At 40.9% G+C, this 24,300-nt stretch overlaps 2 protein-coding genes across 3 annotated transcripts in view; one reads left to right on the plus strand and one right to left on the minus strand.

The window, feature by feature from the left end:
* Window positions 1-20,118, minus strand: part of phactr3b (phosphatase and actin regulator 3b) — a 42,872-nt gene extending 22,754 nt beyond the window's left edge. Inside the window, exons 1-3 of the mRNA XM_043251560.1 lie at window positions 19,703-20,118; window positions 1,357-1,518; window positions 54-128 (exon numbers count right to left, since the gene is read on the minus strand). Coding sequence (XP_043107495.1) covers window positions 54-128; window positions 1,357-1,518; window positions 19,703-19,982 — 517 coding nt within the window. The 5' untranslated portion in view covers window positions 19,983-20,118. The remainder of the gene's footprint in view (window positions 1-53; window positions 129-1,356; window positions 1,519-19,702) is intronic.
* A 692-nt stretch (window positions 20,119-20,810) lies between these two features.
* On the plus strand, window positions 20,811-24,255 carry acot8 (acyl-CoA thioesterase 8). 2 transcript variants are annotated; one of them, XM_043251564.1, is made up of 7 exons: window positions 20,811-20,937; window positions 21,064-21,254; window positions 21,350-21,486; window positions 21,957-22,182; window positions 22,251-22,408; window positions 23,109-23,300; window positions 23,394-24,255. In XM_043251564.1, the coding sequence occupies exons 2-7, from the start codon at window positions 21,121-21,123 to the stop codon at window positions 23,507-23,509; spliced, it is 963 nt and encodes a 320-aa protein (XP_043107499.1). In that variant the 5' UTR covers window positions 20,811-20,937; window positions 21,064-21,120; the 3' UTR covers window positions 23,510-24,255. The 2 variants fall into 2 exon arrangements, with proteins under 2 accessions (XP_043107499.1, XP_043107498.1); XM_043251563.1 differs by having other exon boundaries at window positions 20,835-21,254.
* Window positions 24,256-24,300: the final 45 nt, after the last annotated feature.

Below are 24,300 nucleotides of genomic sequence, written 5' to 3' on the forward strand. Positions count from 1 at the left end.
GCTCGTGAAAGGGTCGGGGATCTGTTAACGTTCACACGCACGCAGCGTCTCACCCATGCCAACCTCTGCCGGCCCTTTCCTGACGAGATCGTCTCGATTCTGCCTGCTGGGCGCTTTCCTCTCCAGCCCTGCGGACGCCATCAGAAAAAGATCTCAACGAGAACACGAACACTACACTACAGTCAGGCAGTGTGCGAGAGATACTAAAAATCAATTGGTTGTGATAAAAAAGAAATGTGTAACAATGCTCATTTCTTTTAATACCGTTAAAACGTTTATTCGGTTTGACATTGGAACTCTTTTATTCAACAAACAGCAGTTTTTATTTCAAAACAAAAGTAGAAACTAAAGAGTAAGGTGACTTCACCGATGATTTTAAAATAGTTATACATTTTGTCTAGTTAATAAAATATTTTATATGGTAGAAACTCCTGTCTATGAGTAACGACGATGATAATATTAATAATTTTAAAACACTGTAATCACAAATTAGCAGAAAAGCCATTTCAGTTCATTGGATATAAAATGTAAAAATAAAACCCTGAGAAAATGTAAACATTTAAACATTTGTAATTCTGGAATTGATTAATTGCGGCCTTTTATAAGAATTTTTATTTATTTACTTATTCATTATTATTATTATTATTATTATCATTATTATTATCAATATTAAAATAATTTATTTAATTTGTTTAAATAATATATTTTAAATAAATATTTCTATAAATATCTAAATATTTAAGTTGGTACTCGTTTCTGTGCATTAAAAATTCGATTCAGTTCTTTGACCATTAGAATGATTTAATTATTACATTTATTATTTAATTATTTCATTTATTCTGCATATTTAATTTTTTTGTATGTCATTTTATTTAAAAAAAAGTGCAATACAAGTTTATGTAAATTGACAACATTTGTGGTGTGATTAATTAAAGGAAAACCTTTTCGACTGAACAAGCTGATTTTACCTGAAGATTATGCACTAGGTGAGGGTTTTTTAGAGAATATAACACGCCGATCACTGAATCACTCATTCAATGGTCAATGATCAATGAAATGATCAATATTGTGGGCAAAACAATAAAAAAACACTATTTTACTGTTTAAACCATTTCCCCTGTTTTTACTGAAATAAATCACACTGTCATTTGAGTGATTATTGTCCAATTTAGCATTAAACTCTCAAAGAAATCCAAAAACTGTCCAAAAAAACTAGAAATGCAACTATTAATTTTATAACTCAAAAATGTGCTAGAAAGTAACAGCATGAAAGCTGAGACGCAATGACATTCATTTGATCAGTGACCTTTATGTATTGCTACGCCATCTTTAAACGGTTTACTTTTCCTAACTCACCTGTAGAGCCCTGTCTCAGTTTTTCGTTTTTCTTTTTCCTCCACTTCCAGGGCTTGAAGATGCGTCCCAGGCTGGCCAGTTTGCTGTTGCGGCGGATGGGGGGAGTTCGGACCCCTGACACCAGACACCCAGGGTGAAGCGCTCGGTGCTGATCCATCACATCTGCACCAAAACACACACCAGCACAAGCATTCTTAGAGAAGAGCTGATATTAAAGGGATAATGAAAGCTAAGCCGCTCGTTATGGAGTCCCACAAGGCTCGATTCTTGCAGCGTTTCCGTTTAGCCTGTATATGCTCCGACTAACTTGCCCATCACGGTTAAGCTGATGATACTCAGATGTACCTACCCAGATTTAAATTCCTTGTTTATTATTTTTTTATGATTATTTTACTTTCTTTTGTGTAAAGCACTTTGGATGACCATTGTGTATAAACTTGCCTTGCCTTGCTCCTTACTGTCGTTCCAGACCTGAGTCTGATTATAGAGTTATTACTTGGGTGCGTGTAAATGCTACCGACTGCATCACGAAACATTTCGGATGCAGTTCACATCTGTATTTGGTGTTGTCCACTTGGCATCAGAACACCTGGGACAGATGTTAATAACAGCTGCGAAAGGGGCCTGCAGGAGCCAGTGGTATCCCATGGGGAGTGAATGGTGTCTACAGTACAGCAACGAGGCCTGTCTCGAATCTCAGGACACATGGCTAAGCATTTGCTGGGCCAACACCATTTGTTTACCAAGGTGGAACGGCATATGGGTCATCTCCTGAAGGCAAAACATTCATTTTAATAGGAAAGATAGAGAAACCGAACAGAAATTGATGCGTTACTCTGCTATTTTGAAAAGCTCATGTTGTTCGAAACCTTGAGGATATTTGTCCTCCCGAAGAACACAAAAACAGAAACTGCAAAGAATGTTTATGCTGCTCTTTTGTGATAAAAGAGATTTAACGCGATAAAAACAATAGACCCAATAGCATTCACAGAAAATGCTGCATGCTCTGCGAGAACACATGGAACCAAATTTGACGCCAATCATGCCAAACGCTTTTGGCTATTACTAGTCACACGACCGATCAGGATAGGGCAAGTTCAGCTTGACTTGTATGCTAAATCAAGAGCATGTGCCTCAAACGAAGTGACAGCCACTGACGTCTGACCGACTCTCAATACACTCCGACTTCCCTACGCCAATCTCGCTGGCACCGGATTAGTCCGCCGACAAACTCGTGACCCTTCGAGACGCAGCTACAGGGTCCAGCATAATGAGGCAGCGCTGCTGAAGGCTCAAGCCCTACGTCGGAGCAGGAATAGAAGCATCTCTCCTACACAGTCTGGCTGAGATGGAGAGCTGACACCTCAGGAGGAGTGCAGATGAACCGTGGGCAGCGCTGAGAGCTTCTATATCTGTCTGTTTCTTCCGTTTGTCACACCTAGAAACGCACGAAAAACAACAACAACAACACCTGTTTACATCAGAAGGAATAGTAATGGATATTATAACGCATCCTCTACAATCCCTTCTTTAGATAACATGTCTGCAGAACTCCCATCACTATTCTAGATCAGGGGTGTGCAACCCTGTGGTCTGACTGTGTATAAGTTTACATATAAAGTTTATGTGCATACGAATGGTGTAGTTAGTATTTCCGTACAGAGCGTACATATTTATGCCAAGTTTACTTTAGAAACTTGCCCAAGTTGTTTACGCATATTATACGCCCATTTTGTGCATATCATGGCTTGGGCTCGCATGGCTTCTTCTGGGACGGGCTCGTTAATCTTCATTGATGATGTCACACATGATGGCAGCAGTAAAGTGAAGTCTTCAGACACATTTCATCTGCCAATTTAAAGAAAGATGCAACCAAATCTAATAGGAGATCCTTCATCAGCAAGATAATGACCCAAAACACTGCCAAAACAACAAAGGAGTTCATTGGGGGCAAAAAGTGGAAGGTTTCAGACTGGCCAAGTCGATGTCTAGACTTCCTAGAGCATGCCTTTTACTAGTATCCAAGGGTCCTCAGAGTAAGATGTGAGAACTTGAGTAACTAGCAAGTTAATCTCTCCAATGATGCATCATACTATGGTAGTCAGTTAGGGAGCTATTGTATGAGAAACATATCCCAGAAATGTTTACTGAAAACATAGTAAGACCAAATTAATGTCACCCATTGCTACTTAGATCTCTGCTGTTCAGAACAATATTTTCACTGCCATTAAACCTGTTCAAACAGCCATAACAAAAATGTATGTTTGTCCACAATTATTCATGCTGAATGTAGCAGCAGTGTAGTGTATCACACTCAACAAACTGTGCATTAATGTCAGCCACTTATATAACAGCTCAGCAGTATTACTTTCACGTGTACCGTTTCTACAGAGAGCAGAGGATGCAGCGCAGCTTGGATTTCTCCAAGATGCCGGTGTGGTGCTGTCAGACAGAGCCCAGACAATGTAAAGCAGGTCAGCTGTTCATGTCTTACTAAACCAGCAGTGGAGAATCCAGGTCAAGCCTTTTAGTTACTGCAGCTAAAGCACAAGCCAGGGTCAGAGCGCCGTTGCCATGACGACTCCTCCGGATGCTGCAGCGCGGCCCCTGCGAGGCGCAGCATCACTAACGGGGGTTGCTGGGTGGATGGGGAGGCTGTTGCCACGCAGAGCGAAAAGAAACCCTCCAGAGCCAATCAGAGTTGAGCGGCGCAGAACACACACCAGGCATCCCTCTATTTGGAATATCTAGATGCTGTTTTCAAGTGTTCATCGTGAGATGCTCAGAAGCCACTGGAGTGAAAACATAAACATTCATCGCTGCAGAGACATGTGCATGAACCCGGCTTTCCCTGAATTATGAATGTGATCTGGTGCCTTCCGTACTCCCTCTGTACCCTGCTCGGGTGTTTCATAACATCTGCACAAGACCGCGTCTGCTATTGGAGCGTGAGGAAATAAATCCAGAGGAAGTTCTTCACAAAAACGGCATGTGAAATAATGGTTGTAAGGGTTGTCTTGCCCTCCTTATTAAGGCTCGAGCAATCTGTGTGAGGAAATATCCACATGTTTGACAACCACACTGAAATAAGAGAGCGTGGTTTATCCGTCAATCAGATGCAGGCAAGTTGCATTCATTACTATAGCAACCGTAGGATCCTGCAAACGTTTTCTTTCAAAATAATCATTGGTTCACTTTATTTTCATATTAAAATACAGTAATGTGCATCCCCTGCTAAAAACAAAACATTAAAAATGCTAAGAGTTTCCACTAATAGCATTACGAACCATCAAATTTTATTCATTAAAACCATTACAAAATGCTTTCCTGTAGTGTGTTTTGGGACATATTCCATTATGATTTAGCGCTTTAAAAAAAGCCACCAATGAAAGGCGGCCAATTATCAATAGACAGTTATAACAGTTTCCATTCAAACTAATACAAGTCCCATGATAGCCAGTAAAACCTTTACAAATTCTGTGATTTTGTTTGGTTTTCATCATCACTGTATAATTGATGTTTCTTTATATAGTCTTTTTTATTAAAAAGTAACCAAACTCTCTTTACCAGCATGGTTTAAAGCAGATCCAGTGTTAATTTATTGATATTTAGCTACAGAAGGCTAACACGGTACAGATATTTTGGTGAATGCCTTCAACCGCAATTGCAGTAGTTAAAACTTGCCAGTTTTGATTCAGCAGGATTTTGCTTTGGCCGCGAATAATGTAGGAAACAGCCAATAGACAAAGTCACCAAAATAGATGTTTCAGTCTCTTCCTGCTGTTTCACTCAACACCTCACGATGGAGTCTGTGTGTGTCACGATCAAGATGTGTGAGAACAAGGACAGCTGGACGTCCAATCTTCCCTGCTTCCACGAACACAACAAAGCAAGCAGTCATTCCCGCGACCTACAGTAAACCCTCGGGCCGCAGCAGCGCCGTTCACGGAGGCAGCATTTTTATTCTGCTTTTAGTTTGGAATTGCGGTTCGAATAGCAAACCATTCGCAACGAAATAGTACGAAAATGTCTCTTCGGGACAACGTGACCTACAATCTTTCACACACGAGAGAGGACGCTGATGTGAATGTGCACACAGATGATGTTACAGCTGTACTCAGTCTACCATATTTGCAAAGGCATCTTTAATTTTTAAAGCCTTAAAGTTTTGGCTACAAAAACTATTATACATGTCTAGCCTTGCTGAAAAAAGACATAACGGGTGAACAACCTGCCATTAAAGGGACAGCTCACCTAAAAAAGGCAAACACTGTCATTACGTTCTTTCTTTGCTTCTGTGAAGGGGATTTTTTTAAACAATATGCTAATATTCCAACAGCAATATGCTAATAATTAGCCCTATGTCTTTGTGTATCTTTGCAAAAAATGACAATTACATAAAATATTTAATCTTACAAGAAGACGAGAGTTGGGTTAGATGAGTCGTAACATGTAAACTACCCATTAACACGTCACATCTTACGGGTTCTCTGTTAAGTAACCGCTAAACACTCCGCGGCTCTTTCTCTCTGTATCTTGAAAGCATTTCAGATAGCTTTCCCTTTCATTACACATCTGGAGTCGCACAGGATTGATTCTGAAAGCATGTTCAGAATGAGCCGCTTTATTTTACACTCGTGTGTCAGCCGCAGCCCTTTAAGATCGCTAGTTTACATCACGCTAATGCTAACTCACATGTCATAGGCTCCCTGATTCGCTGCAGAATCATTATGGCGTTTAAGATTAGAAATTAAAGAAAGATACAGGTTTGGAAAAGCCTGTGCCTGTTTAAATGGCCGTCATAACATCACCAACACGGCTAGGTTATTATAGCAAATAACGGTATGAGAGGCTGATGGCGTACAGGAAAATGTCAAGAGGTTTGTTTGCTTCCATCGCTTCACGAGCCTTGTTAACAAATTGGCAACACGAACTAGGTCATGATGTAAAATTGATTAGTTGTGGTCCAATTTTTTAAATGTTTCATCACATTGATCTGTGTCCATAATTGCCACATAATGGGAGTCCCATGAAACTAGTCTCCGCCGGCTTGAGCTCTCTATCCGCTTGTTGATAGCGACAGCGGCTCAGATCAAATCCTCTTCTCGATTTCACATTGTTCAGAAGCAATAAGAATGCGAACGGTGAGTTAACCAGCGTCGCCGGACTACAGCGGTAAGTAACGCCACATTAAAGAGAGGAAGCGTCTCTGAGGACCTGTAATGGAGATCAGTCAATATTTAGAAATATTGTATTACAGACATGATCGATCGCGGTCGGCGCAGCATAAATGCTGTTTAAAGTCTTCGGTGGTTGTCGGGCTCATGGGACAACATCAGAGCAGATACTCTGCATTAATCAAAGCATCAGACGCATGCAACAGAATGTATCTACTGCCAGAGAACTGCAAAGTGCTTTATGATTGATTTTTCTCCATATAGAACGCTAAATATTTATGGCCCGGGACTTTCAGCAGACACGCAGCGGCAATAGCCTTTGCATTTAGCATTAAATATGCATAAAAGCGTTGAGTTCAGGCCTTGGGAATGCTCTTAGATAACTGAAGGGATAAATACGGAAAAATAATAAATGTCATTAACACGGATCTGCCTCGACTCACACAGTTCATTGCCTTTGAAACACAACTTGACCTTTGAGCCAAGCATGATTTTTTTTCTTCAGAAAGTTATATTGACAGTATATTGACTCAATTAAAGTACCGGTGGAAGTCATTTTCAACACAAAATGTTGCCATTAACAGGATGCAGCGCAGCAGAAAAGGTTTTGGTGCATCTGAAAGCGTTGAGTCATCCAGCATCATCCGCCAGGCTTAACTCTACAGCAAAACAGCCTCGTGTTTGCTTGTTTGTCTTCAATGACTTTGAGTGGGAGACTTGTTTTTATATTTAAAGTTAGAGACAGGAAATAAAGGGAGGAAAGTGATTGTGATTTGAACTAATATTGGATTTTAAGGTAATACAGTAGCACTTTAGTTGGCGTATTATTAAAGGTAGAGTAGGCCAATAGCAAGCTAACTCTGAAAGCATAAGGTCCCACCCACAAACCGAAGCCACGCCTCCTCAGAGACAGACCACAGTCACGGTGGTGATAATAAAGCCTTTCATTCCCATTAGCTCAGCAATCAAGTTTTTTGGTTGTTCTTTTGCGTTTTCTTTAGCAAGGACACATTCAATTTATCAAAAGTGACACCTTGGCTACTCCCTAGCAACCATCTAGGAAACCATAGCAACCACATTAACACCTGAAAAGTTATGTACATTATTTACATTCAAATGGTGAAAAATGTTGAAAAGAAGTGGAAGACACTTTAGCAACGTATAGCAACCACCCAGGGCACCTTAGCTACTCCCTAGCAACCATCTAGGAAACCATAGCAACCACATTCACACCTGAAAAGTTCAATATTTGCATTTAAATGGTGAAAATGTTAAAAAGAACTTAACAACTTATGGCAGCCACCCAGGGCACCTTAGCTAGTAAAAACATTGGTCTCTTTTTCAAATAGATGCTTGTACATTCATCAAATAATCACATTTTCTTGCTAATAATTATCATATCGAACATGGCGATCAGAAATGTTTCTTTAGACTGGTGCGATGATGTGCAAAATTCAGCTTTGATTGCAGGAATTTAAATAATGCAGTTTTGGTGAGCATAAAAGCCTTCTTTCAAAAGCATCTGAAAATGTTACAGAATGTTATATAACGAACTATACTGTATTTATGATATGATTACAATGCAACAAATCCTAAAAGGTTGTTCAAAGCGCAGAATCTTTAATCATGCTAATAAAAAAGGCCCGGCTGTAAGCGGAGGCTCTGCGGTCTCATATGTGGTAATGAGAAAGATCATAAGGGATTCCATAAGGGACAGATAAAGCAGCCACAGGTTGGGAAAGCAGCCAGCTCTGTGAAAGCGAGCCTTACAGCAGCAGCGTGAGCATGAGAATGACTAATGCATCGGCCCTCCATTCACTTCCACGGGGCCAAACCTTCTCCATCTCGCTCTCTCTGTGCAGACGCCTCGCGGAGAAAGAGAACTGGGCTCTTGTAACTGAAACACCTGATTCTAACCACAAACACGGCATGGAAAAATTCATTCGGTGAATATTCTGAAACTCCACGCAGCACGCTTGAAGAGCACTTTCCGACTGCAGAGGGGTTTAGGGAGAAACACGCTGAAGCTACTTGACACCGGTAAAAGTAATCAAATCTTAGCAGACTGTGAGGCAAACAACTGCAGACGAGACCGTAATGCAAGCACCGATTCAGCAGCTGAACGCACAGAACAGCCAGACTCAGCAGAAGGAAAATAAGGAACACTCTCAGCTCATGTGAGGAAACTCTATTTAATTACAACTGAGATGTACACTCTATTGTAAACAGTGTAGAGTGTAGAAATGTAACTAGACGAATGAAGAGTTATGTAAGATCCAGTCAACAGCCACACTTTTTATGGAAATCATTCCATCTGATGCATCTGAACCTTTACATAGTTTCAACATGAATTTAAATTAAAGTGATTGGTTGATGTGTATACATATATAATGTACTGTATATGTATATGCTACAACTATCTTCATATATAATGCACAATTATAGAGTTTCCAGGAACTTTTGCAAACTAGCCATCTTCTTTCTCTTTGTTTTAATGTCTCTGTTGCTAGTCAAAAATAGCTCATTCAAAACAGGTTAAAATGTTGCCTTTCGAAATTCTTGTTTACAGCCAAAACAAGAGCACGAAATGATAATGCCTGGATTCACAACATTAGCCCTGCCAGCGTAGACAGTTTGAAGCCAAAGTCTACCAGCCTTGCCAATGCACGGTGTCTGTTTTCAAATATTTTAGCGACTGGCTGAAAGTATTCATTTATTTTTTATAACTTGTTTAATTGCATCAGCCTGCTTCGTACATATAATGGCACCGTATCATCAATAAAAAAAGCCGTAGTGGCCAACCACAGGCTTAGCACTTGAAGTGTGCCACACATTCTTAGAGTATGTTAAAAATACACTTGAAGAAAACTCAGATGAGACACTAAAAGAACTTTCATGTCTATTGTTTTCTTGCTTTGTAATAAAGTAGCATTAAAATACCTTTTAAATCATGTTGTAATCATGTAGTCCTCTTTCCTTTTGCTTTAATGAAGTACACACTTGGATGTTTTGACCATACTAAAGCACGTGTATTGTATTTGTTTATAATTTTACCTCTAGAATCTGTGCTCATTAAATTAAAGCTAATGCATTTTAATGTACTAAATCGCAGTTTGATTTTGTGTGCATCAAAAGCCTAACTACAAATATATTTCAGTACATTAGAAATGCTTGCGAATACATTCAGCAGCACACTATGAACTTACATATGCACCCATTCAATCAATCAATCAATCAATCATTTTTATTTATATAGCGCTTTTAACAACACAGGTTGCATCAAAGCACTTGCATATTACCAATTTCTAAAATGCAGAGACGGTCTCTGTAGTCAGAACGATAGTCACTAGCCTCCCCAACCAAGAAGCCAGAGGCGACAGCGGCAAGGAAACAAAACCCCATGCATATAGAATGGAGAAAAAAAAACCTTGGGAGAAACCAGACTCAGTTGGGGTCAGTTCTCCTCTGACCGGACGCCCAGCACTTAACCTCCAGTTCAATTTTAAACGCATTCATTGCATTTGTTTCAAGATGCCTGATCGTAAATCTTTTATGTGTCCAAAAACGTTATATTCAGTTCGCACAGTTTGCAAGTGGATTATGTTTTTAAAAGTATGCAGAAGTACTTCTTTTTCATAAGAGTAATCATGTCCGAAAACGTTTACTCTGCAGAGAAGTCATATTTCGCTATTGCCTGGAGGGATGAAAATCCATAATGAACATGGGTAATGGGACGGATGGTTTATATATGTTGTTGTCTGAATTAGAGCGGAGTCATTGGGGACTGACGATGAGTCCTGACTCATGACCTCTCTGAGTGTGTTGTTTTTCTCTCAATCCCTCGTTCTCGCGCTCGCTTTGATGTGTGGGTGAGCGGCAGCTACATCCGTCCTGCTGGGCATCAGCATGCTGCCCTAATTACCGCCCAGAATGAGGGAAAGCTCTCCATTCCACATGCAGAACATCCTGCATTTTAATGCAGTTCGGCTTTAACAGATTCATTATCGGGTTTTTTTCTTTCCGATCAGCACGTTGCGATCCAGGCGACATATTATTCAAGGAGGCGTCTCGTATCTCAATGTCGTACAGTTTGAGGAGGATCAGGTGGGTGCTTTTTTTTTCAATGTGCGTATTTCGGTGTTATTCAGCTCTGCAAGCATTTAGGTCAATGTGTGAATCATTCATAAAGACACTTGCAGCAGTCGGGAGAGCATGGATGGCGGCTCTCAACCGCGCTGCCTTAGGGCCATTTCAGATTAGCATGGCATGGAGATAAAAAAGCGAAACATAGGATTGAACGACATATGGGGCTCCCTGTGGAGGTCAGTAAACCCATCCCCCAAACACACATGACCTTATGCGATATTCTGTGGTTCACAACTGGTTCAGGACGCAGTACAGGAAGAAAACTGTAAACAAAGATACCCTTGAAATGAGAATGAATGAATTCAAGGACAGTAGAACAATGGTGATTTCTAATTGTTTAAAAGTTAAAATCACCTCATCCGGTCCTCCAGTTCATTCCTGTGGTTATCAGCTCACTGGAGATAACAATTATCTGCAATTTCATTTCAACTTTTAGTCCTAATTGGTGTGATTTTGCATCCATTTTTGGAGCGTGAACACTTTAGTCTAGCAACTAGTATAAAAAAAAAAAACAATAAAGTCAAACACATTCAACAATAAGGTCATGTGAGACGATCCGTCCATTTTGGCATCTGTGAGATTTGGCTCATTTCTATCTGACAGATGAAGTTGTGCCATGAATATTGCAGTTTGTATGAACATGCACGGTCCTCAACATCAACAGCGGGTAAATCTCAAAAGCATTTTCTCCTCCCTTTTGTGATGAAGTGAGTTTATTTTTCTATCACGACTTATTAATGATTATATATTTGCTGTTTCATTCCCTGCAGTCTACAATCTTAAGGAATATGAAAATGCATCCCTCTCAGGCCATAAAAAGACTTTGTCCAGTAAAAAAGGCTGTCTCTTGTTGTTTTTCACATCAAAATCTTGTCACATATTTGTTTAGAGCTGTTTTGACGGTGCGTGGAATTGTGCAGAGTTCCCTCCTGATTCAGACCAGAACACTTACATTGGAGAAAGCGTTATTATGGATAAAGGACCTGAAAGCGAAGTTTTGAAGTTATTAACAAATGCATCATAGCGACAGATCTGTTTCTTCCAAACACACAGCTTTTCACATCTCCAGGCGTTAACTGGTGGACTAGAGTGGATTACTGATGATCTTTTTTGACCCTAATTCTCATGGCACCCATTCACTGTACTGCTAAGTTCCTCCAAGTCACGAACAAACAAGACTCATCTTCATCTTGGACGTTTATTCTTTTAATAGCACACATCGGCACGCCACTTTTCCACCATAACCCACTGTTCTGGTTTATTTTGCATCCTTCGGTTTATGCTGATCGGTGTGCATCCAAACGAAAGAGGAGTTGCCCTGCATGCCAGTCTTTTCCCGCCGTCTCGTTTCTCAAGAGCTGTTGGCGATTGAGCTAATCTGCTCTCTGGCGGCGTGTGCAAATGTCGATTTAATGAAGTGTGGAGCATCTTGAGTGATGGCTACAGTTCATAATCTCTCTGCTCTCTCAAGCCTGCTTTCGTGAGCTGGTCAGTGTAAAAACAAGCACTCCCACTTTCTCTTTCAAGCTCCAGCTAGCTTCAAGCAGAGGTCCCGCCTTCTAATGTCAATCATCCAAACCAGCCAATGGGAGCTTGGCGAGTCGGAGCCCTGGGAATAGTCTGGTTGACAATGAGTGGTGCTCATCTTGGGAAGTCAGGGAACTCTCTGCATGGCACTGAGTGGGAGGGGGACCGGAGAGGTCAGTAATAGGAGTTTGTGCATTCAGTTTTACAAATGCTGCTGTCAGCGTGACTGATTGCAACTATTCCAGAGCACACAGTGTGATGCAGCAAAACACCGAACCTAACATTTTTATGAAAATATTTAGTTTTAACTGTAATCTGTCAGTGGAGTGGATGATCACTTTTTTGATCACTTTCAATTAGATTAGCTGAAGCTAATTTACACATGATCATGATGTATTCATTTGAGTATTTTAGAAGAAGTATATAATGACCCAGCTATTATTGCCGCATTTAAACGCTTGTCCTTTATGGCTCTTTCCCTCAAAGCTCTGTGCATGCAGTGAAACTGAAGGTCGCTTGAGACTGATGGGTCATCACTGACCTTGGGCAGAACTTGCCCAGAGCGCAGCACACCGTAACCCTGCTGTTGGCCAGGTGGCCACGTAACAATTGCCTCGACACCGTACACTAGTCACAGACCCACCGCAATGACCCCGGATGAGAGGCAAGCGTGCTTGTAATCTACTCACACACCATCGCAACTGCCTTATTCCTCAGAAGTCTAAGCATACAGTATTATTTTAGGATGCGCTAAGGACTTCTGTGGGCTTCCACAGCGTAAACAAGCTCGATTAATTGTTGTCTCAGCAGTGCTGAGACTTTCACAGAGGCTGTGTAGAAATGCTGTACTCCTGCAGATCCATTTGGCAGGGCCTCTCGTCTCTTAACCTCCCTCTTTAGCACCATTTTCTCGGTCCTCAGGGGAACAGGCAGGCAGGTGCCTTTTTTTAGACCTCCTCCTTTTTCCGACACTTCACAGCGTGCCTCAGATAATGTCACAGGACTCTCATTTATTATGTCCCTTCTCCTATACACAGCTTTAAGAACAGAGGTCAGAACATATTGTAATGCACACAGGACAATGAATGCAGTAAAGTGTCCTTGCAGTAAAGTCATTAACACAAATTACAACCAGACAGGGTGATCAGGACCCCGATGCGATGTGAGTACGACTCATAACATCCTGAAGGAGTTCATGTCCATGGTTAATTACCCAATAAATAAATGCATGAATTTGAGTCTAATTGGGAATAGAGCCCCACAATTATTTCCTGCTGCTACCAAATAACAGAAATGATATTTAGCTGAGCTGTGAGTCTGCAGTCTGAATGCTCTAAGATAAAAAATACTAGGCTGTGTGAAACAATAAAAGGACAATAGCCAAAAATACATCTGTCTATTGAGTTATTCTCTCTGGTTGAACGCAGTAAAAACAAGCTTAGACCAATTTGCAAAAGTGTCCAAAATAGATATTTCTAATAGATCAATCAGAAAGATCCAGGAATCTTAAGTTCACCTAAACATTCAACATAATCCTCAATCAAGTTAAAAGATTATAATGATCTCTTTTGTTTGACAACAGGTTCAAAAATGTGAATACACGGGAAGTTAAGCTTTAGGTATTTTAATTGAAGCATGTTTAGCTTAGCTAGTTAACAGAAGGCTATCTCCTGCCATCAGAGCAGGTGTAATTATGGCTTTCACGTGTTCCTCAGATGCTCTTATGTCCCAAGTTGCTTTTTTTTTAAGTCAGAATCTGAAAACAACATGCACACCCGTGATTCTACAAAGATTTGTAGAAATCTGCATTCTGATTCGGTTGGGTACACACCGGTTACTTAGGCACCGTGCCATACTGGTACCGGGTTTCGATAACCAACACTATACGCAAAATATGCAAAGTTCACATTTATAATAGAAAAATCTAAAGAAACAAACAACAGCTGATCAGGCCCACATAAAATCTGTGTGTGCATGCAGAACTCCACAGAAAGCTCCTCAGACTTCAGCAGAATTAGAACTCAGCTCATTCACAATTCCCTCTCTCTTGCATGTTCAATATTTAATTGTTTGGACCGATTTGATTGTTCGTTCAGACAGTTTTAAGGAAATGGGGCTGGCAAGAGGTCTGTAACAGCTCTGCCATTGGTGTCGTCCTCAACCTCAACACTAGCGCAGTACAGGCAGGACTCTTCCTGCATGCTCTGGATTAATCACTGCTCTGAATATTCACTGCAAAAATCCTACACTGGCTAAATATAGATGGCTGATTAATAAAACATGAATACAAACGAGGGGGTCTTAATCTAATAGTCAAAAAAACTGGAACATTTAAGAGTCTTATCCAATGAAAATAAGAGAGAATCATGGGTAAAAAGTGGGGTAGTCTTTGATGTACAAGCAAAACTGATCCAGTAGGTTCCTGTTGATTAGAGGAGGAGGCTAATCCAGCTCAAGACACCCTGGAGCGACTCTGAGGACAAAGAGACTTATCTGCAAAGCTTCATACTGATCTGAGAACAGCTCCTGCATCCCAAACACCAACCATTTACAGAAGCCAAGTGGGGCTAAACTGGTCTAAGAACAGTATGAGCAAAAGAATGACACATTTTCACACTTTTTGAAGAAAACATGAGTGTCGCCTGTTCATGGAAATATTTCCACTGCAAAGCTAAAATGTTTGCCAGGAGTTTCCTTTATGGTTTTCCCAAAGTGTTCTGAGTGTTTTAGTGTGTTTCTATGAGGAAGTCAGCATCCAACAGAAACCCCAACCAACAATTGTGATTATTGTTGTAGTAGAAATTTTATTTCTCCTGTCTTTTTACTTCTTAATGCAAGTAATAGCTGAGCCTGCAAGAAAGGTTTGATTAAAAGTAATAGCAGGCGGACTTAGTTGCAACTGAATGCAACCTACTACACCATAAGAAGAAGGGCTATGATGGGGATGCGCCTTTAAAAGGTGATCCATAGTTAATCAGAGAATAAAAAATACCATTCTATTGAGTCTGCCTCTCACATTTGAGAGTTGTTTTCAAAATTGCCATGACAATTGCAGAAAACGTTTTCTAAAGTATCCAACAGCTGTTTGCGTCTTTAGTGTTGGGGAAACTTCAATATTACGTTATTCCATTAAAAAATTAACTACTTGTGCTACTTAGTTACTGCTTATGGAAAGCAATGTGTTACTTTCAACTTTTTGTCTGCTGGGCAATTTAGATGACGATTCGTGGACAAGTAGGTCTGGTGGTGGGCCAACAAGGTTCATGAACCCATGACAGGCAAAGAAAGCTGAGTTCAACTGATGGAGGGTCTTGTGGGTGACCAATGACTTACAAGACTACCAATGAGTACCAAGAGTCGATAGCAAAGAAGGCTGTGGGTTCCGTGAAGGCCCCACACTATACCAAACTCTATGCCACTCCAATTGGATTGCAAGTCCTCAGCCATCCTCCAGCCATTTTGCAACCCTACAAAAGGTCATTTGAATTAAAGAGTTTCTGTATTTGCAAACACAAGCTAATCAGACCTGCAGAAAAACCGAAAAAAGTCCCTGACAATATTCCTGCAAAGACATTTTTCACATTTTTTCAAAAAGATAATTGACAAGAATACCACTTCCTCAGTGTGGGCTGCTGATGTTACCATCTCGATCTAGAAAAGCACCCGCCCAAAGCGCCTGCTCTGCCACACCATGAACATATTCAAGATAATAAATGCCATCCAAGACGCCAAGATTGCCTCCATTAGTCCCAATCAGTGTGGATTTGTTAGAGGAAGCAGGACAACTGATGTAATCTACACCATGAGGCTGTTCACCGACGGTGTGCACCAGGGATCTGCTCTCTCCCCGCTCCTGTTCTCCTGTTCAGCCACGGCAGTCATCCATCTATTCATCTATGATACTGCAAATCAACAACAAGAAGAGTACATGGAGTGCGAGCCCCAGACCGATGGGACAATCAGAGTAAAGCCTGAGACACACTGCATGATTTTCGGCTGATCGTAGCTCCTAATCGGTGGTCCTATGTTGTACAGTGGTCACGTTCTTGTGACTATAGATTATCTTCCATAATTTTTGAACTGTGTTAGAAATTCAGTACGATCATTGCATTTGATACATTTACTAAACAGCCAATAAGAATGTTTCATAAAAGCAATGCAACATGGCGCTAAAACATAAAACTGCTTACTTCAAACTGGTTTCCCTTTCTCTTTTTCCCCTTCCACTTTATTTGAGCACACAAAAACCTCCAACTACGTGATTCATCATACTCTTTCTGTTTACCACCAGCGCATACTAATGACGTTTTATTCTTGTATAGACACATGGGTCATGGCCTACAGGTCAATACATTTATCACTGCATAGTCTGCATGCACGTAGTGCCCAGGTTTATTAGACCCATGTCGCACAGAGTAATCATTTGCAATGATCTTATAAGATCGCCAAAATCATGCAGTGTGTAGAAGACTTTAGAGGGCTGCCACTGAACATCAGGAGCAACAGCAACTCACAAGGGAGTTATTCTATGTCATAGAAAAATCTTGAGCTTGAATAGTGCTAAAACGCGAACCCATTTCTAGGTTTTGGCCTACAACATTACATCATCCCTGTAGCTCTATATTACATGCACAAATCATTACAATATGACATTACCCAGATAATCAATTCGAGACAAGTGAATGTCAGAGGAAATTACAGTTCATGGCCTATATGAAATGTTGCTTCAGCAGCCGATGAGTCAGTCTCTACATCCTGTCCAGTCAACAACACACTGCAGCAAGTTTAAAAGACCCTTCAGTGGCTTGCTTCTGCCCACCACAGTGTGGAGGAAGGGCTCTCAGCTCTCAACAGTACTGCGCTGACTGGTTGGGAGAATGTGTCATTAAGGGGTCAATGGTTAGCTAGTGTGGGCTACATCTGTGCAGACAGATTTCGTCTTCAACCCTAAACAATCTGTTTGACCGCGCAGCTCGACATCTCTATCTGTTTGGACCGCAGTACATAAACGTGGCCCAAACATTTACGCATCTGCTGCACAGCTGATGCTTTCTCTAGTTAGGAAACCTCGTCATGTCCTCTTTTCAGCATTTCTCCTGTACAGTATCTGTTTATCTCTGTCTTTTCGAATGAGGGCTTTGGCACGGTTTCTCAAGTGCAGGCTCAAGAGGCGACATCAAAGGCGCAGTGGGTGTGCTGCAGGGATGAAAGGCTCGTTCTCATCAGTGAAAGAGACGAGAAAGCTTGGCCAGTGGCATCGCTGCCGTGTCGCAGTTTGTTATGCAGCATGCTGCCAATATTCGGATGTGCACTGAGATGTGATTATACGGACTGATGAAGAAATCTTCTCGTAATCTGAAAAAACGCATATTGTCCAGTATGTTTGGTCTTGGTCTTGTTACGATCAGTTGCATGGGCTGTGCTGACTGGTGTATAAGATCTGCTCTGATTCATCCTCTTCTTGACTTGGACTCATTCCTCATTGCCTAGACTCAGGCTTGAATGAGCTTGTCTCCACTACAATACTGATTTTTGCAGCGCCGCAACATTGGGCATCATCGCAGCCTGTCCAATATGTCTGACTCTTGTTAGCGTGGTCGTGTTCAAGCCCTCCTGGAAAGCTTTTTTACAAGCATTTTTTGAGAAGCATTCATGCGTTTGGAAGTCGTTTCGGTCGGAGCGAGATGGCGACGTTTGATTTAATTCTACAAAATAATGAATAAAGAATGTGCATCATGAGTGCGTTTGCTTTTTGGTTTTATTTAATTCATGAAAGTGATGCAAATCGAATCGTTATATATGTTCTAGATTGCAAAGCGCAATCAAACTTTGTACATGGAAATTTAATTTACTGTCTATGGTGCATCTATAGCGTTTGCCATGTTTTCTCACTCTCCCTGCTTGGAAACTCAGGACACCGGCAGTTAGTAAGAGTTTGTGGCTTATTAAGGCCAAGAGCCACCCACTTTGACAAGAAAAGAGATGTTTAATGTAGGCCCACTTCTGCATAACCAACCAAGTTTTCTTTTTTAAACGGCTTTTATTATTTTAGTAATTGTTCATAATCAACCATGAAAGCGTTCTCGCGAAAGTGATGTTTTATTGAATTAAAACAGTATTTTCTACAAGTGCATTTTACCTTGGGTTTAAACATTTAAAGAGCACTACAGTTGCACAACAAAGCGGTAATGTTATGCATTGTAAGTTATGTAATCAGATTACTTTTTAAAGTAGTGCATAACTTTACAGTGAAATATCTGAGTTACATTTTGCAAATTAAGTTATTTATATTACATTAGTCTCCTGTTCCCATGTTAAAACAGTATTTTTTTTACATGTTTTATTAAAAAAAATGTATATGTAGGCTCAGCTCAGGTAAAAAAAAGCAATAGAAAAGTAATAAAATGCATTTATATTAGCAAGTAATGCAGTTAGTTACTTATCTATGGAGTAATGTGACACTGTTATGCATTACCTCCGAAAAATAAAATAAAAACTTCCCTTAACTATGGTTAGCTGCATCAACTTCACATAATAAACCACAAGAGATATTCATCAAATATCTGTATTACAGGAAGATATAAATAAAGTTCTGCATTCAGTGATAATACGGCAGTATCCAGTAAACACCACATCATTTAGGAAAGCGTGCATCAGTTATGACTATATTACTCCGTTGATATGTTACTGATGTGATTAGCACCAAATCCAAGGAGAAACGTTCACCACCTGTCTGTGTCCAAACAAAGAGCTTTTAACACATTTCAATCACTAATCCCACATTAGCCTTCCAGGGCGAGCGAGTTTCCACGCTCTAATGGAAAGTGAAGCAGAAGTAGGCCTACATTTATTAATAATAATAGCCTATCACGAATCTCAGAGATAGACACGGCCAATCAAACAGATGCTAATGCATTTCCACCTCTACAGAACTACAAACTGAGCAGAACTAGTCAGAAGCAACAACCGCTTCTACCAGCAGCTGCTTTCTCTGAGCATCCTGGCACTCAACAGCTGCCCGGTCGGAAAGGATCTTTGTGATGGATCGGGCCTGTCTCCGTTGATTGTATTTATCCCCTCAAACGAAGCCATTACAAACACTTTGCTGGAACTTGAAGCAGCTCGTGCTTCGTCCAGTCACCCAGGATGAATCACAGTCTAGTGAATGTTACTCAACGCAGCTAAAGGTCAGTAAAAGATTCTGTGATCAGTAGCGTGCGCTGCCGGGCAAAAAAAGAAGAAGAAAAGACTGGGCCGGCGTCTAAAACGAGCTCATCGGGCTGGACGTTTCAGGATGCGCGAGCCGAAGCATGCATCGGTCACGGGGAAGCCCGCGCAGCGCGTCACAGCAGCATCAGCACCAGCGCAGTCTGCACGATGCCTGCCGCGTTTCGCCAACAGCTTGGGTAAAAGCAAAGCATTTGTACAGCGTTTCCCCGACGCTCCCAACTATCCCCCCGCGGCGGTAAAACGCGCATTTTGCCCGTCTCGCTCACCTGCGCTGTTCGTGTAAGCGACGCGAGTGTCGGCGAGGATGCTCGGGTCGCTCTGAGATCTTCCTCTCTGCACAACGCAATCTTCCGATGCATCTGATGTGGCCATGGAGATGGGAGCGGACGCTGGAACACGGAGAAGCCGACCTGCGCGCGCGGATACGAGCGGCGAGCGTGCTGCGGCGACGGACGTGATTCGGTTTGACAGCGCTGGAGGAGGAGAGCAGTGCGCGTGCCCCGCGCGCGCTGAGGACGACTGAGGCGCATCTGGAAGCGCTCGCATTTATTAGCGTTATTAATCACTGGGTCAAACGTGGTTTTAATGCATTTTAATGCAACAGCGAGTCGTGTTCGCGCTGTAGGGCATGCTTCGTGGGTTTAAAAAAAAAAAAAATGCATTAACAATCGCCGTCGTCTGTCGTGCAATCGGCGTTATCTGAAACAGATTCAAGAATGTTAGTGATTTGTCGAAGGAGTGAAAGAAGAGTTAGTCTGTGACGCCCTCTTGTGGGATCTTTGTGATGTTGGAGGAGAGGTGACGGAATGCATCAATCAAAAACTTCAGATATAAATTGTCAGATTAAAAATAATAGTCGAATAAAAGGTGTTCTTGCTTGTGTAAATATAATAGAAAGAGTTAATTTATTTTTCAAATCAGTACTAGGCTAGCCTACAATAATAATAATAATAATAATAATAATAATAATAATAATAATAATAATAATAATAATTAATAAATAAATAATACTTCCACGAACTATGTAGGCAATAAATAATGACTTTGTGAACTATATTTAAGATAAGTAGGTATGTTTGTATTAATGTTACTGGAACGTTTGTTCATAACTTTAAAATAACCTTTACAGAATATTATTTAACGCAAATATCGCATAAACAAAACGGTAGACTGTGCTGTCAAATAGGGGAAAAAACATAAATCAAAAACATATAGCTAAATTAAACACTATTTCGTACTGCATTGTAAAGATTAAAAGAAACAGCAACACATTTAGTTTGCACAAACAAACTAAATTTATTTGAAACATACATATATTGCACATTATTTAGTCCTCAAAATAACGATACAGAGGATTTAAGTACACTGTATATTGTAAAATTACAAAGGTAACTAGCTGCTTGTTATCTGTTTGACCAATAGACGTCCTCTGCGTTCGAAGCAGTGAATCGTGGTTCAGTTGATTCGGTGAATCAGAAGGATTCATTCTCCCGTTACTAACGTAAGCTCATCCATTTGTACGCACCGATGTAGCCACATGAAGCATTGTTTGCCTAAACATGTCATTGTGACATTTAAAGAAAGTGACACGCCACGTGAACCTTTGGCGCAAACGAATCGTTTAAAGGTCGTGAAGTTTGAATCGCCTCGGAAGAGATCCGCCCTCCGCGCAGAGACAGGAAAGATGGCCGAAAGCGGCAGTGAATCTCGAGCTGATGTTACAGCAAACCACGCGTCCGAGTCAGGGGAAGCTGACCTCAGGAGCGTCCTGGTCACAAGCGTGTTGAATTTAGACAAGCTGGACACCGACCTGTACAGGTAAACAGATGCCTTTCCTCCGAAACGCAACACTGTATGCCAATACCACAGAGATGTGAACGAGTCGGTTCACGGCGTGACTCTCTGTCCCACAGAGGCTCTCATCACTGGGTTCCTCGCACTAAACGTCTGTTCGGGGGACAGATTGTTGGACAGGCTCTTGTAGCTGCAGCCAATTCTGTCAGTGATGACCTCTATGCCCATTCACTGCACTGCTATTTTGTGAGAGCAGGTGAACTCTTTCTTGCATACAGCCTTATTCATACGGAAACCTTGTCTTTTCAGGACTGCGATTCTTTATTATTATTATTATTTGTATGCATGCATTAGCAGCTCATACAATTGTATATCACTTGGCATTCAATTCTGTATCCAAAAACTTTTAAGGAAATGTGTAGCTGTTTAATTGACATTAGCCAACCACTAACCCTATTGGTTACCCTCTTGAAATATATATATATATATATATATATATATATATATATATATATATATATATATATATATATATATATATATTTATATATATAATATGTAATCACATAATATAGGCCTAAGTGTGTGTTTATATGTGTGTAATAAATATACACATGCATCTTCACACCAACTCTTGCGTTTCTATGGATCTAGTCTTTGCATCTGTTAGTTTGATGTCCTAAAACTGCAGACGTCCGTCTTGTTTCCTCAACCTCTGTGTTCCAGGGGACCCGAAGGTGCCTGTGCTCTACCAGGTGGAAAGGACTCGGGACGGCCGCAGTTTCTGCGTGCGCTCCGTCAAAGCCATTCAGCACGGTCAGCCCATCCTGATCTGTCAGGCGTCGTTTCACACGCGGCAGCCGAGTCCCCTGGAGCACCAGTTCAGCATGCCCTCGGTGCCGCCGCCGGACGCGCTGCTCACCATAGAGGAGCTCATTCAGAGATACCTCAGGTCTCAGCCGGAACGCACTGTTTTTAAACGCCGCGCTTCTACGCTTGATTTTTCTTTTTGTTTTACAGCGATCCAAACTTGGCAGACAACACGCGACAGGGTCTGAATAAAATCCTTGCCGATGAAGTGCCTATAGAGATCAAGCCGGTCAACCCTCCTGATTTCTACAGGCGTGTTGCCATGGAGCCAAAGAAATTGTTCTGGGTGCGAGCCAGAGGGCATATAGGTATAACGAGCATGTCATTCAACCACGTCTTTATAGTAAAACACACTTATACCCCCAGTTTTAAAACGTGCACTGACTTCTCTTGAAACACGTCAGTGCCTTTGTTTTGTCTTAAGATGCACCAGTATTGCTTTTCTATGGCATAAATGTCCTAATTGAACTTAGGCTAAGCCCTGCCCACGAGACTGGGCCTTAAGGATGCCAAGCGCCACGTGATATGCCTCCAGAGGTTAAAATAAGTACACTTTTTAGCATACTTTTAAAAATGAAATTTGGATGAAATAAATATTTTTAAAAAATATATACTTAAGTGTAAGCCGAATGTAATGTTTTCGGAAGCTTTAAGTAATTTAAAATAATTAAATGAATAATTAATAATATTAAATATAAATTAATAATAATTAATTAAATAAAATAAATAATTAAAATTAAATGACAACGTATAATAGTGTAAAATTAATCAATAATATCTCATTTTATTAAAAGCTTTTATGGTGAAATCGAAATTTTGTATGTCATTTATTTAAATAATTACATATTAGATTATTTTTTACGTGCAAATCTCCCTTGTGTATTAAGCGGCGCGCTATCAGAGGAACAGACATGGTCCTGATCACCCTCTTGTGTTTATTCGAGATAAAGGCCGACGTGTTACTTACTTACCATTTTATTATTCTGTTATAACTGTGTTACGCTTTAGGACCCGGGGACATGAAGCTGCACTGCTGTGTGGCAGCGTATGTGTCCGACTACTCCTTCCTGGGAACGGCTCTGTTACCTCACCCGAAGCACAGGGCCCAGTTCTCCGCCTCTCTGGATCATGCCATGTGGTTTCACAGCACCTTCAGAGCGGACGAGTGGATGCTGTACGAATGCGAAAGCCCGTGGTCAGGTCAGCTGCTTATGGAGAGATTAGTCGGTCCAAAGACTTGTAAGCGGTGATAACTTGCGATCTGTGAATGTTTTAACCTTTATTTCCTGCCAGGAGGGAGCAGAGGCTTAGTCCAGGGCCGCTTGTGGAGACAAGATGGCGTTCTCGCGGCGTCCTGCGCACAAGAGGGAGTGATACGAGTGAAGAGCTCTCCTCGGAGTCAGTTATAGAGGACTGAAGAAAGAGTACCAGACTCTCGAGATGCCTTACAATCACTGCTGTCGAAAGATTAATCGCGATTAATCGCATCCAAAACAAACGTTTACGTCATATATGTGTTTAAATAAATACGCACATGCGTTTAAGAAGTAGATGCCTAGTCCTAGACTAAAATGTAAGTCTGAGCTGTTTCAACCGCATAGAAACCTATACTGGCTAAATTTAAAATACATCAGTGCCTTTGTTTTGTCAAAAACCCCAATGTTTTATCATATGGCCTGGTCAACTAATGATTAACTAAGCGCTGTCTATGAACATATATAGGGATATAAATAAATACAAGGAAATATGGATGAGTGTATATTCATAAATACACACAGTACACACATTACAACGTAAATAAAAACTTTGGATGCAATTAATCGCTACCTACTACTTACAATAATTTAAAAACTGATTTTTTTGTCATATTGCGAAGCACGACCAATGTTAAGATTGTCTGCAGTGCTATATGGCAGCATTAACGAGACTTTATGATTTAGATTAATCTTGTTTAAAAGTCTACATCAGAACGGATTCAACGTCTTTGCAGGTGTGTGTTTTTAACGATGGGACTTTGCGTCTTCGTTTTTGTATTTTTGAGTTTACGACCAAAACACTTGAAGTCTTCCACGACAAGCTCCAGTCACACAGCGAGGTGCACTTTAATTATATATAGCATTATTTAAAATCGTTATCAATAAACGGATCGACCTGAGCTCGCGTTGTGAGTCTGTTTTTGTTTGTTCGCGCGGAGACCGCG

The sequence above is a fragment of the Puntigrus tetrazona genome, chromosome 11 (genome assembly GCF_018831695.1).
Source record: "Puntigrus tetrazona isolate hp1 chromosome 11, ASM1883169v1, whole genome shotgun sequence".
NCBI lineage: Eukaryota > Metazoa > Chordata > Actinopteri > Cypriniformes > Cyprinidae > Puntigrus > Puntigrus tetrazona.

Excerpts from the sequence above, each read along its gene's own strand:
- acot8 (XM_043251563.1), top strand. The coding sequence starts at position 20,974 with ATGAAGCATTGTTTGCCTAAACATGTCATTGTGACATTTAAAGAAAGT. Across the intron at positions 21,487-21,956 it reads CTGCTATTTTGTGAGAGCAG|GGGACCCGAAGGTGCCTGTG; the intron begins GTGAACTCTTTC and ends TCTGTGTTCCAG. Across the intron at positions 23,301-23,393 it reads ATGCGAAAGCCCGTGGTCAG|GAGGGAGCAGAGGCTTAGTC; the intron begins GTCAGCTGCTTA and ends ATTTCCTGCCAG.